Consider the following 13,853-nt stretch of genomic DNA (forward strand, 5'->3'; position numbering starts at 1 on the left):
CGTGAGCCAATGCTGATGTAGCCTTGGCAATATTCGCCGCATTCACTATCTTCTCTACGAGCTTTTGACTTCTACCGTGGACAATGTGATATGCTGACTGCACGCCAGGAACGTCCTATAGCGACCTAGGACACAAGAGAGGCAAACAGGATTACTGGTGCTAAGCAAGACCTTGAACGATGTGGCCCATGCTCGATACTGGAAGCGGTTTACACCAGCCATGCTCATTACCCTTGACCAAGGCCACATTCGATTAAGGTCTCTGGAGAAGAACCCGCCCGCCCGTCACCGAGCCTCCGCAACTTATCTAACGCCTTGATTGTCTCGGCTGCCGTCCTCATAGACTTGTGTGCCGAACTCGGACTAAGTCTGTAATGTCGCTCGGCTCGAGCTAGGTATTCGAACGGCCGCGCTGCATTGGCCGTCCCTCTTATTGCAGCCTTACACTTGCCGTCGCAGCAAGCCCACTTCGACTGGCCATGGCCTGATATCCACCGTTCAACTTCCGCTCCTGTTGGTCGTCCTGCAGGTTACCGGGCGAGGCGACTGGGGCGACTTGAAAGACTGGAGACATTTGGACAGACAACCGGCCTAAAAATCCTATTTTCCCGTCGGGCGCGCCGTCTCACGGTCTCGACTTCAGCGTTTCCACCGTTGGATCCACCATAGTACTACCGTTTGGCACGCCAACTCGCCATGCCGCCCTCGCACCCCTTCCCCGTGGAGGACCAGACCGCGTTGCGCTGATGGCCAGAGTCGTCACTGAGTGGAAACCCGTCCTCATGATCATCCGACACGCTGGGCTGGGGGAATGCGGTCCACTTCCCCATGCTCCACCAGGCATGATTTCTTGGTATCACTCGGCGTGGTAGACGCCTTCGTCTGGTGTCTTGCCTGTCTCCTGTTTTCGTTAGTACCCCCTGTATGATCCCCAGACGACCCTCGACTTCTTAAGGGACCATCCTCCCACCAGAATCTCCCTGGATCCCTTGTTCTTTTCATTCACCCAACTTCACAGTCTTCCCTGTTGTCGAGGTCTTCTTCGTTAAGCCCTCCACAAAATCTCCTCATCATACTTCATCTGCGAGTCCTAGGCTAAATCGACACAGACAAGCCTTGACCCCAGGCTTGGGACCTGTTTCAGTCATGCCTCCTCCACGTGCTGACGATGAGGCTCCGCCAACAGACCTCACCAACGACCACCCCCGCATGGAAGGCACCAATACCAGCCGCAGCAGCAGTAACAATGAGCCCATGACTGATGAGAAGGCCATGCATCAGGGCGGTCCTGGCGGTCCGGACCGGCGCCGCCGCAGCTCAGTCGCTGCACTGCTTCAGAACCCACTCGCAGGCTTGACCCAGGATCAGGTGCTCGCCGACGTCGACAACTTTACTCAGAGTAAGGGTCTGACGGAATACCAAGAAGTCTTCCGCAAGGGCGCTCTCGTTGCTCAGGTCAACAACCAGGATGGCGCTTTCGAGCGTATTGAAGTGCTCGACGAGGACGAGAAGAACGTCTTGCGTAGGGAGCTGACCCACCGCTGGAGCCAGCCCTTTATGCTGTACTTCCTCTGCACTCTCTGCGCCGGATCCGCCATTGTTCAGGGCATGGATCAGTCGGCCGTCAACGGCGCTCAAGACTTTTACTTCCAGGAGCTCGGCTTGGCAGACATGTCAGCAGAGATCCGGGGACTTGTCAACGGTGCCCCCTACCTCTGTTCTGCGCTCATCGGCTGCTGGACCAACCCTTTTCTCAATCACTGGTTCGGTCGTCGCGGCACCATTTTCATCAGCTGTGGCCTGTCCGTCATCACCGGCTTCTGGCAAGCTGCTGCCAACAACTGGTACAACCTTCTCATCGCCCGTTTCTTCCTTGGTTTCGCCGTCGGCGCCAAGTCTTCCACCACCCCCGTCTACTCGGCCGAGTCCACACCCAAGACCATTCGTGGTGCCCTCACCATGATGTGGCAGATGTGGACGGCGTTCGGCATCGCCCTTGGTACCATTGTTGGCGTCGCCTTCTCTGGAGTGACGATCTTCGGCGAGGAGACTCAATGGCGTTGGATCATGGCCTCCACCTCCATCCCTCCCCTCGTCGTCATGGTCCAAGTCTACCTGTGCCCCGAGTCTCCCCGCTGGTATATGGAGAAGGGACGTTATCCCGAGGCCTTCAAGGCAACCTGCCGTCTTCGATACACCAAGGTCCAGGCTGCCCGCGACATGTACTACGCCTACAAGCTGCTCGAGATTGAGAGCGCCGAGCGTGAGGGTCGAAGCTGGAAAGAATTCTTCACAGTGCGAAGAAATCGCCGTGCCGCACAGTCCTCGTGGTTTGTAATGTTCATGCAACAATTTTGTGGTGTCAATGTCATCGTCTATTACTCTAGTGCGTCTAGCCCTTCATCTACATATTTCTACGGGTATGGTGCTAACAGGAGAACAGTGATCATGTTCCAGAATGCCGACTTCACGCGGAACGAGGCTCTTCTCGTCACTATGGGCACCGGTCTTGTCAACTGGCTGTTTGCTATTCCGGCCATTTACACAATTGACACGTTTGGACGCCGCAACCTTCTGCTGGTCACCTTCCCGTTGATGTCGTTCTTCATGTTCTTCACAGGCTTCAGTTTCCTCATCACCGAACAAGCTGCGCGTCTGGCCTGCGTGACGACGGGTATCTATCTCTTCATGGCTGTGTACTCGCCCGGCGCCGGTCCGGTTCCGTTCACGTACTCGGCCGAGGCGTTCCCGCTCCACATTCGCGATATCGGCATGTGCAGTGCCACGGCCGTCACCTGGGGCTTCAACTTCATCATCTCCTTCTCGTGGCTTCCCATGGTCGAGGCGTACGGTGACACGGGCGCCTTCTGCTGGTACGGCACATGGAACCTCATCGGCTGGGTCTTTGCCTACTTCCTCTTGCCCGAGACGAAGAACCTCACTCTTGAAGAGCTCGACAACGTGTTCAATGTCACCAATCGGGAACATGCCGGGTACTACCTGAAGAAATTACCATGGTACATCAAGAAGCATCTGCTCTTCCAGGACGTCGAGCCCATGCCCCCGCTGTACGCGTTTGACCAATCATCGCCACACGACAAGAAGCACGACATGGCAGCCGCCGAAGCTTCGCACAGTGAAGGGATTGTGCGCTAAGCGGTTTGATGGAAAAGCCTGGCGGTGGACAGTTCGCCTTTTATTGGTGCGCATGATTCCTTTGTACTCATATTGCTTGTCTGGATATGACGAGGCGAAGATACCATTGATGGGGATGGATTTCTCTGTCTGTATTCGATATCTGAAAGTTGATTTGTTGATTAATGAATGGAGTCTCGAAGTCGCATATGCAAATGAAGATGTTGATCCAGCAAGTCAATTTCGCGCAGCGAAATTGAATATCGAAAAGCATACGTATGTACGGTTCATAGGGCGGACAGTGCGAGCGCTGCATCACATCACGGAATGCCTGGCCCTCACCGAAGCTTCGAAGAAGCTCTGCAAACCAAGTATCGATACGAGCTTCTGGATAGCCCTAGCACGGTTTATGAGATTGAAGGTGGTACTGCATTTCTTGGACGGACGACTGACTCTAGGAGGAAGGTTTCAGGGACGATCGATTCTCGTTTGGGCCTTCACGCGTTGTTGAAATGCAGGTCAATCACACCTCGATGCGCTGACCTTCCGATTCGGGCATCCGTGCCGGACTCTGCACTGCCGCGTCGGCAATGGCGTGCGACTATGGGAAGCCGGATCGTTTCCATGATTGCAAGTATAAGATCCGACAGGTAGAAGACATCCATGATACTGAGAGCCGATTTCTTGCCTGTTATGTCGAGTCTCCGGCGCATTCTTTCAACACAATGGTCTTGCTGAGCACGTTGCTGTCGCTCGCGGGTCTCGCGGCCGCCCATCCCGCGCGCGGACCTGCCTCCTCCCCGCAGTGGAAGAATCGCGCGGCGGCTCTCAGCAGTTATCGGTTCGGGGCTGCGTCGACCTATACTTCTTTTGACGTCTTACCGGCCAAGGACTCTCAACGCATCAGGCGGGAACGTGATGGCGCCGTTGACTATGTTGACATCGCGACACGAACCCTTCGGGAGGCTATTCCCAGCGCTGCGTTTCGATTGATAGATGATGCTTATGTGGGAACCAACGGTGTTGCACACGTTCATTTTCAGCAGACTGTTGATGGTGTGGATGTGGATGATGCCAGCTTCAATGTCAACGTATGTAGGGTCCAGCGCGCAATGATGGGCACGTATCTAACCATGTCCACTGCCATAGATCCTCGAGAACGGGACTGTTCTGTCTTTTGGAAACTCTTTTGCCAAGCAAGATCTGCACAGAAGAAACTACGGAGATATAGAGCGCGACCCTCTCGTGGCCTTCAAGAACGCCGTCGAACTCTTGAATCTCCCCATCAGCGACGCCTCGAGCGCCACCGCGGAGCCAACTGACGAGGCAGGGCTGTTCGTCATCCGAGGTACTAAAGGCTCGTCCTTAGACCCGAAAGCCAAGCTGGCCTATGTCCGACATGAAGAGACTGTTTTGCTAGTCTGGAGGCTGGAGACCAACATTGATGATAACCAGCTCCTCGTTTACGTAGACGCCGACACCGGGACGTCAGTCTCCGGCGTATACGATTCTGTGAAGACTGCGAGCTACGAAGTCTAGTAAGAGATTCAACTTTTGTCTCCACCATTAAAAACCCTTCAAGCTAACAGGACTTCCAGCCCATGGGGATCCGGCAACCCGACAGAGGTAGATCGCAAGCTCGTGGTCAACCCGGAAACCACGGCCTCGTCACCATTCGGTTGGCATTCCGATGGGACTCAGAGCTTCACAACGCTGCGCGGCAACAATGCCTTCATCACCTACCCTGGGGGCAGCACGCCCGCCAATTCTCCGTCCCTCGTCTTCTCCTACCCCTACTCGCCAGTCGCCAGCGGCCAGCGGTACACCGAAGCATCCGCCGCGCAGGGTTTCTACACTGTCAACAAGTTCCATGACATCCTGTATGCTCTCGGCTTCAACGAGCCTGCGGGCAACTTCCAGACGAACAACAACGGCAAGGGCGGAGCAGCCGGAGACCCCCTCAACCTCACCATCCAAACCATGACCGGAACGGCCTTCATTACCATACCCGCAGACGGAACCAGTCCTCGGATCCAGATGAGCATCTGGTCCGGCAGCCTCGCGCGCGACAGCGTGTTCGACACGACAGTCCTCCTCCACGAGTACATGCACGGCGTGACGGCCCGGCTCGTCGGCGGCCCAGGCAGCGGGCGGTGCCTCAGCAACATGGACGGCCTCTCGATCGACGAGGGCTTCTCGGACCTTGTGCCCACGATCCTGCGCGTCAAGGCCGGCGACACGCGCAGCAAGGACTACACCATTGCCGACTGGGTGACGGGCCAGCCGGTGGGACTGCGGTCGCACTACATCTCGACGAGCCTGGCGACGACGCCGCTGACGTTCGAATCGCTGAACCGGCTCGTCGTCTCGGGGGGCTTCGACCTGGCCACCGTCTGGGCGTCGGCCTTCTACGACATCTTCTGGAACCTGGCCGACGCGCACGGCATCGGCGACGTCGACAGCGTCGTGCTCGACGCGGCCGGCGTGCCGAGGGGCGCTCGGTACCTGCTTCTGAAGCTGATCCTCGACAGCGAGGCCCTCATGCCGTGCAACGCGAACCATCTCCAGGCGCGAGATGCGTTGCTGGAGGCCGAGCGCGTCCTGACGGCAGGCGCTAACCGGTGTGCCATCTGGAAGGGGTTTGCGCGGCGAGGGTTCGGGCAGGACGCGACGGTGGGTAGTGGCACGCAAGGTCGTGTAAATGGATTTGCGGTCCCGTCTGGGTGCTAGAAGCCTGGTGCGCGTCACCAACCGGGCACTTTCTGCTACTTCAACAGATGAAAGTCGAACCCAAAGTGAGAACTCGCTCGTGCGTCTACTGTGAACAACACATGGCGAGGAGCGGCGGGCGGTTGGAGGTATGGTTTGGGCCTGTCTTGATTCTGTCCAGCGTGATTGTCCTCTTGATATCGGCCATGTTATCGTCCGATGATCAACATCGTAAACTACCATCTTCACTGCCTGCATCAGATGCACAGCGCCGGGAATAAGGATGAATGATGATTTTATTGCTTCTAGACACACCGCTCACGTAGAGTTTTCGTCATAATGACACATCTTCATTCAATGACCAACGGACCTCTTCACGTCCAGAATCACCGTCGACGACCAGTCGAAGAATGGAGGTGCTGGTGCTTTCGGCCACGGGCGTTCGACGAAGCAAACCGAGGTCAAAGGCCGGAGAGCAACATGGTGTTGGTCGCAGTGTACTCTAGACATGCGGCTACCCCCGCTGCTGGCTCGTTCGCGGCCTGGCTACCCATGGTCGTCTCCCTCGCGAGATTCCAAGTTTCTCCTCCTCCTCATGCTTCATTCTGTTCAGGGCCAATATAAACTCCGCAACGACAGGGTTGGATCGGTTCGGCCCGCCCCGAACGCTACCAGGCACACCCAGGGATTTCACACAACCAGTTGGCGTCACAATTGCGATATGGATCGACATCGGATACACCTTGCACCGGTTGCTAGCCAGAGCAGGCTGCTCGCTTCGTCTACGACTCCGCCTGTGCTGCCTCCTCGTGATCATCGGCTTGGCATGTCGTTTCACGCCACATGGCTACGGAGGAGGCATGTCAAGTCAAGAGGCCCAATAGAGGAGATGTTCTTTGGTGATCATCAATACAGTTAACATCAGAGACATGAACATTGCTGGCTTCGATCCAGGTCAGGGGAAGGAAAAGACACATTGAAGAGGGTATGGGGGGGAAAACAGACCAGAAAAGAACATCAACAGGTCCAACAACAGAGAGTCCCCAAGCCCGAAATGGGGGCTTGCTCGCACAATGAAGATAGCATGTGCCACCGTCCCGCACCAGAGAGTCCAAGTATAGAGGCTGCAGCCGCACACAGCATCGGGTACCAAAAAGAGACGGACAGAGAGAGGGAGAGAGAGAGAGAGAGAGAGAGAGAGAGAGAGAGATACCACACACGCGTGCCACGAAGCATGTAAGATACCGGGACACACAAGTCGACGACCGCTTGCACATGAACCGCCGATCCACAGCCCTTCCACAAGACGCATCACACCAGGGACACTGTTCCAAACGACAGACTCTCTACCTCGGCGGCATCCGCGCGCCAGCGACGGCGAGGTGATCCGCCGCCGTGTTCCCCACGTTATCGGCATGCCCTTTGACCCAGGTGAAGACGGTGCTCGCGCCCTCGGCCTCGCGCGTCTCGATGAGCTCCCGCACCTCCTCGACGAGGTCCCGGTTCTTCACCGGCTCGCCTTTTGAGTTGTGCCAGTCCTTCTTCTGCCAGCCCTTGTACCAGGACGTCACGCAGTTGATCGAGTACTGGCTGTCCGTGAAGATCTGCACGTCCTGCTCGTCGGGCGCGATCTCCAGGGCTCGGATGATGGCCGTCAGCTCCGCGCGCTGGTTCGTCTGCGGCTCGCCCTCGAGGCGCTCGGAGAGATTCCTTTGGCGCCCAGAGTCAGTTTCCGTCACACCAAAAAGTCATGATCTGAGGGGGGGAGAAAGGGATTGAAAAGAGGGGGGAAGCCAGCCGTCCAGTGCATACCTCGCATCGTCCACGCCAAAGAAAACACCCACCCCCGCCGCGGCCCCGACCTTGCCGTTCGCAAGACTGCTCCCGTCTGTGTAGATGGCCAGCATGCCCTGGCCCACGGCCTCCTGCGCGCCCCGGGCCGTGGCCGTCGTCTTCTTCGTCAGCGCGGCGCTGCCGCCGTGGCCCCCCGTCACCTTGGCGATGGTCGTCGCGTCGCCAAACTCCTCGATAAACTCGACGGCCTCGGCCCTCGTCTCAAACTTTTTGTACTTGGGCCCCTTGCCCTTGGCGTTAAGCCCAATGGCCTTTTGCGCCGTCGGCCAGTCCGTGTAGATGCCTGGCTGCTCGCCGCGCGCCACGGCGTAAAACTTGGCCGGCTGGGGCGGTCCCGAGGCTGGCGGCGCGGGGTTCTTGCCGGCCACAAAGGCGAGCGCGTCGTCGCGCGAGAGGAAGGACTTGTCTACATATTTCATACCGGATCTCATCAGCTTCCTCCTTCTCCTTGCATTTTTTTCCCCTTTCGCATGGGAGAGGTCGAGCGGTGGGAGGACCAGGGAAGGGAAGAGGGGGGAGGAGAGGGTTCATCAGAGGGATCACCGGGAGCTGTGAGCTCGGGGCAGAGAAAACATACACTGCGCGCCGGCGAAGCCGTTAATCTGCTTCTGGCACTCGGGCCACGTCAGGTAGACGCCGGGACGCACACCCGCGCGCACGGCGTAGTATTTTTGCGCGTCCTTGTCGGTGCGGCGCTTCTTTGCCGCAGGGGCGTCGGCCGTCGTGGCGGTTCTCTTCTTCGCGTCCGGCATGATGATGTCGGCGACCCAGCGGGAGAGGATGGATAGGGAGATGCGGAATGGCGCGTCGCTCGCCGTCAAGCCGGTGGCTGTAGTATAGCAACGGAAGATAGTGCTCCTGGCAGCAGGAGCAGCAGGGGCAGCAGTCGGCCGAGCTATATGCTGCTGGCGGGTCGCGAGGCTGCGGCGGTTCGATAGCTCTTTGTCGGCGAGGAGGAGATGCGCTTTCGGTAAAGCACCAGGTACAGGTGGACGCGGCAGGAGTCAAAGACGTTTCATTCTCAGACGGGGTCGCAGAGCAAACAAGACTTGCCAGGAATTTCGCTTTCCTACAGCAAGTGTGGATCGGTGTAATCGCGCAGACAAAAACGAGTGACGAATTCCACCACAGTGCGATGAACATGGTGGTCGGGGTCGGGTCGGCAGGAGGGTCAAGAAGGAAACAAACCAGGCCTTCGTGATAAGATAAGAAGCACCCCCCCCCTCCCCCTTCAAAATGCTTCAGATGCTTGACTCTGCCAAGCAATTCGACAGCATCCATCATGGGACCATCAATGCCTCAGCTGTAGCCGCCCAGAAGAAGACACGCCGCGCGGGGTTTCTTTTCTTTTCTCTTTTTTTTCTTCCCCCCTCCAAAGCAAGGAGGGGGGCATGTGAATTGATGATGTTCCTGTACTTTTCATAACCCGCAGCCTTTGATGCGATGCCTACCTGCACCTACTACAACGGCATAGCAATGACCTCTCCGGCGGCCGGCCTGCTTTGAACAGGCACCGTACATGTTTCACCTCTACCTCCACCTCCACCTCGTCATAATCACCACACATGAGGATGGAGCCCAGAGAGCTATCTAACCCCTCTGTTTGCCCTGACAGCCAAGAAAAAAAATAGGAACCACAAAGAAACCCATGATGCTCGGGAGCAAAGAACAGTACCGACCCTTTCCCGTCTTGCTAGTCGTTCCCCCGGTGCCTCGGTCCCCAAGGGACTAAAACATCTCGAAAACGCTCCGTACAGCCCGTGTTCCTAGGCATGGCGCGTGTGTGCGACAGGAGGCAGAGGTTTGAGGTTGTCGCTCAGCTCCCACTCCCAAGCCAGCAGGCTCCAGTTGAGCTCGCGCCTCCAGAAAAGACCAAGCCCGTTCCCGCCACCATACTCGGCGAGCTCAGGCATGCCCTCTCCGCGCTGCTCCGAGGCGATGCCGCCAGTCAGGGGCATGCGATTGCAGAACACAATCTTGCCCATGCGCGAGTGAAGCATCGCCATCGAGCACTCCACGCAGGGCTCGTGGGTCGTGTAAAGCTCGAGGCCGTGGCAAAGGTAGCCTTCGGAATTGGGGTGTTCCTCCTCGAAAAGAATCCGCTCCTCTTCCAGAAGGGGTTGGTCCTGGAAGCAGTCGAATTCGAGATTCGAGTGGACGAACGGCAGGCCAACCTTCTGCCGCTCGTGGCGCACCAGTTTCTGGGCGACCATGCTCATAGCACGAAGCACGCAGTGGGCCATTGGATTGCCGGTGCCGGACCGCGACGGTTCCTGGTGCCAGCGGGCATCCCCAGCAAGTCCCAAAAGCTCCGACTTTCCGTTTTCCCGCTGAATGATGACAGCGCCCATGGGCTCGCCGATGCCGGCGTCGTACGCAGAGCGCGCGACGCGGTGGGCGAGGGCCATCCAAAGTGACGTTTCGTCCTTGACAACATCGGAGGCACGGGCTACCAAGGCGGGATGAGGCCCGAGAGGGTTGTTTTTGCGGTAGACGCAGGGCCAGAATTGCGACGACCACATGGCAGCTTGAACCTGTGAGGTGGGGGCGACCAACGGAATAGGCACCGACTCGAGGAAAGGCTCTTGGCCCATGCCCTCGACTTTGGCCAGTTCCTCGGTGAGAGCGTCTCGGCTAAATTCAGAGTCCTCGCAGAGCATGATGTAGATCCAGCTGGACTTGCCCGTATGGATCTGTCGGCCCTCGGGCGTGGCGTTCATGAATTGCGTCTTGAGATGGGTGGGGAGGTCCGAAGGTTTTGCGCATCGCCGCAGGTGGAAGAGGCCCTTAGCCACGCCTTCCGGCAGCAGAGTACGGAGCAATCTAGATAGCGTCAGTGACATGGTCACGGCGGTTGTAGCGATGGCAGCTTACGTGATGACCTCGTTGGCAGACTTTGTCGGTGCTCTTGTGATGAGACCATGGACGATAGTATGGTCTTGCCGGACCTCAAGGGTGGTCTTCAGCGGGATGAGCACACCACCTCCAAGATGATCCGGTATGAGATCGTTGATGAGGGGGTGAGGCTGGACGGCATCGGGTCCCGTGAAGTCGGGAATTCGGTCAGAGGATGCCTCTGAGGCAGCGGGGAAGTTGCTGCCGTTCATACTGTTGACGGCTTGGCCTCAACGTTGGCCCGGCCAGGCTAGGCAAAGAGACAAAGGTTGCTTAAGGACGCAACTGGTCGAGGATGGCAGCAAGCAAGAAGCCGAATTGACAGAGGAGATGATGCCGGTGCTGCCAGAGTGAAGAGGCAGACAGGTAGGACAACGCAAGTTGAAATACGTGGATTTGGCGCGGGTCGACTGGTGGTGCCCTTAGCAGTGAGTAGGCGTTGCCTGGTCAAGGGCAGGAACACGAGTGGCGCCTGCCAGAGTTGTAGGAAGTGATATTAACAACTGAAAACCAGAACTCGTGCCTCCGAACTGATGCCTCCCGAAGTGCCTTTCTTCGTGAAGATGTGGACGGCGAAGAGAGACCAAGGTGATGTGGTTCAGAGCCTTATGCAGCAGGCGAACACCATATGGACACTGATATAAGCTGCGAGCTACGTTGGAAGCGACAGTGGTGGTAGCTTTGACCAGGAGGCAGTTCCACCAAACGGACGGCAGCGTGGGTAGGAGGAGAGCGCTCAGGTCAACGGCTTCGGCTGGGAAAGTGCTGTGTGGCGATGAAGGAGATGCGAACCATCCAAATCTTACTAGCCGTTGATGAAGATTTTTGATACCAGAATCGTGGCGGGTGAATTTACAATCGAGCAGCGTCACGCAGATCTACGCATCGAGGACTATTAGCCCAGTTTACTCATGCTCAAAAGCATCGTCTAGAGGGAAAATCACCAGGCTCCTACTTTTGCGGTGACATGAAAGCGGACTTGTCACTTTTGTGCTGCAACAGTCATCTGATTTGGCTGGAGTCAAACATTTCCATTCTGCCGCCTGTCGTTCCTGCATGAGCCTGCCACCGCCTCAGCTGCTCCTGCCGCCACCGCCACCGCCGCTGCTGCTGCTGCTGCTTACGTTAGGTGGGTACCGTAGGTACCTGTCCAGTACGCTCTTGGGCCGGCGGTCAACCACTGGGTGTGGAGCAGGCAGTGGCCGATGGAACGTGCCGGGCAGGCTCCACCAGCGGGACTTTCTTCGCCCATCGATCGCACTGACGCAGCAAAACACGTGAAAAGCGAGATCTCGCCGAGATGCTGCGTTCCATTCTAGTTTTGGCACCTAGCGTCCGCGACACCTCACCAGCCTAGCTTATTGGGGATCCTCTTCCGCGGAGAGCCTCCCGCGGGACGAAACAGACTCTTTGCTGACAGACGGCCACCGCTCGAGGGGACAGCCCGGCTGTTGTCCGAACTTGCACGATCAAACGGACCCAGCAAGACAAGACCCTGCGAGTTGCAGGGACCCCGAAGAGGGCTCCATCGTCCCAAGTCCGCTTGTTTCCCTTGGCTCGCTTCGTGTTTCTTCCTCGAGGCCCTGTCACGAAAGGGACATGGAAGGCAGAGACTGAAAGAGGAGGTGCAGAAGAGGAAGAAGAAGCAGAAGAAGCTTGTTTGGTTTTGTCTTTTCTTAGCATCAGACAGGTCGTGCCCACTGACCACCTTGCCTATTCTTACCTGCCTGTTCTTACCTGCGGCTTTCGTGCCCCACGCCCACAAAAAGGTGAGGACCAAGCGGTTTGACATGGCGGTTGAAAGCTCAAACCAACCTTCTTTCTTGAGACCACAAAGAACAGAAATCCTCGTTCGCCGGCCGGGTTGTCCATGCCGCCGTGCGTGGGATAAAGGCTATAGCATGGCAACCCTTGGAACCAACGAGCGGATTGTGCGGATACGGCATCTATTTTCCGCCGCGGCGCTCTCGCTCGCTTCTCCCAGCACTGTAGGCCGTAGGCTGCAGGCTGCAGGCTGCAGACTGCACCACTGCAGACTGCACCGCTGCACCGCTGCCCGCCCCGTCTCGTCTCATCTCCGATGACGGCCAGCGCGCATCGTGTCGTGCGTCAATGCTAAAATGCCTCTCTAGACCCCTCCTTGTGCCCTGAAAGGGGGGCATGCCGCAGTCCCTCTTCTGCAGCTCGAGACCTTCATACCGAGCTGGTGGATCTCTTACTGGAGAGTGCCCTTTCCGGGGGGTGGGGAGAGGGTCTCGTTTCGCGCCAGGCGCCGTGAAATACAGAAGGCGACCGTGCTTTAGCATGCGCTAAGTGAGAGATGCAGGGCACAAAATGGCGCCGGCGACCGAGGGCTTTAGCTCGAATCCATCGAGGCTGTCTCCACGGCCCGGCGGCGCAACATGCAGGCAGACAAGGGAGCAAGGGGTTGGGAACACACTGTAAAGTGAGGGACAGAGGAGAGAGGGGGCAACAGGGCGTACCAGACTGTAATGCGACCACGCTGGAGAGCTTGGGAGATGTGTGGGGGTGTTGAGGTGCCTGCTGGAAAGGCCTCACTGCTTTCGGCTTGGTGGTGAGCCCAGTCATGTCGCGTTGCAGTTTGTGCGGTGGGTGAGGCTGGTCGCCGCCGCCGGCAGAGCCAACTGTCATTGGGATCTGTCATTGCCAAGCCCAACCAACAGTATCATGTCTTACGGGCTTTGCCTCTGGTCGCTTCGCAAATTGATCCCACCCTCTTCCCAAAGCTTGTCGATTCGGGCCCTTTGCAGAACCCCGGAGATGTGAACACGTTGTTCGAGACACCACTATGTCATGACTGTTGTGCAAAGCTGCCCAGATGATGTCTGTTGCGCGCCCGACCCCCTTGAAGATCACGTCGATCACAGCGGTGTGTGCTGCTCCGTCCATCGGGGCGCCTGAAGACGTGGTCAAACTTTTGGTGGCTCATCTCAACAGCCTCAGAATCGTGGAACAGGAATCGGGTAGTGGGGAGCTGGGGAACGATAACGCGACAAGGTGGCTCACACGGGGGGAGAGGGCGTACCAGGTACGGACACCCAGTCACCTACCGAGACATAGCGGACGGTGGGCGCGGGTCTCCGGCGGTGGCAGGTGTTTCCGCATTCCTTGGGTGGAGGCTGCCCGGGGTGCGCGGAGGTTTCCCGCCAGCCATGGCAGGGGAGGAGTGGCCAGCCGTTTCTGAAGACACCAAGAAACTTGTCATGACACTAGTGGTGGTTGAAGACAAAGATGTCCGT

General features: G+C 57.6%; 4 protein-coding genes across 4 annotated transcripts; 2 read left to right on the forward strand and 2 right to left on the reverse strand.

Annotated features, from left to right (window-relative positions):
* Positions 1-1,025: 1,025 nt before the first annotated feature.
* On the forward strand, positions 1,026-3,272 carry VDBG_03986 (arabinose-proton symporter; the record flags this gene model as incomplete). Its single annotated transcript, XM_003005987.1, has 1 exon — positions 1,026-3,272. The coding sequence occupies one exon, from the start codon at positions 1,147-1,149 to the stop codon at positions 3,154-3,156; it is 2,010 nt and encodes a 669-aa protein (XP_003006033.1).
* Positions 3,273-3,860: 588 nt separating this feature from the next.
* On the forward strand, positions 3,861-5,865 carry VDBG_03987 (extracellular elastinolytic metalloproteinase; the record flags this gene model as incomplete). Its single annotated transcript, XM_003005988.1, has 3 exons — positions 3,861-4,226; positions 4,285-4,673; positions 4,734-5,865. The coding sequence occupies 3 exons, from the start codon at positions 3,861-3,863 to the stop codon at positions 5,863-5,865; spliced, it is 1,887 nt and encodes a 628-aa protein (XP_003006034.1).
* A 1,325-nt stretch (positions 5,866-7,190) lies between these two features.
* On the reverse strand, positions 7,191-8,450 carry VDBG_03988 (ribonuclease H; the record flags this gene model as incomplete). The annotated part of the gene is made up of 3 exons (XM_003005989.1): positions 7,191-7,554; positions 7,657-8,104; positions 8,276-8,450. The coding sequence occupies 3 exons, from the start codon at positions 8,448-8,450 to the stop codon at positions 7,191-7,193; spliced, it is 987 nt and encodes a 328-aa protein (XP_003006035.1).
* A 1,014-nt stretch (positions 8,451-9,464) lies between these two features.
* On the reverse strand, positions 9,465-10,805 carry VDBG_03989 (conserved hypothetical protein; the record flags this gene model as incomplete). The annotated part of the gene is made up of 2 exons (XM_003005990.1): positions 9,465-10,521; positions 10,573-10,805. The coding sequence occupies 2 exons, from the start codon at positions 10,803-10,805 to the stop codon at positions 9,465-9,467; spliced, it is 1,290 nt and encodes a 429-aa protein (XP_003006036.1).
* Between the last annotated feature and the right edge of the window lie 3,048 nt (positions 10,806-13,853).

The sequence above is a fragment of the Verticillium alfalfae genome, genomic scaffold (assembly GCF_000150825.1).
Source record: "Verticillium alfalfae VaMs.102 supercont1.4 genomic scaffold, whole genome shotgun sequence".
NCBI classification, from domain to species: domain Eukaryota; kingdom Fungi; phylum Ascomycota; class Sordariomycetes; order Glomerellales; family Plectosphaerellaceae; genus Verticillium; species Verticillium alfalfae.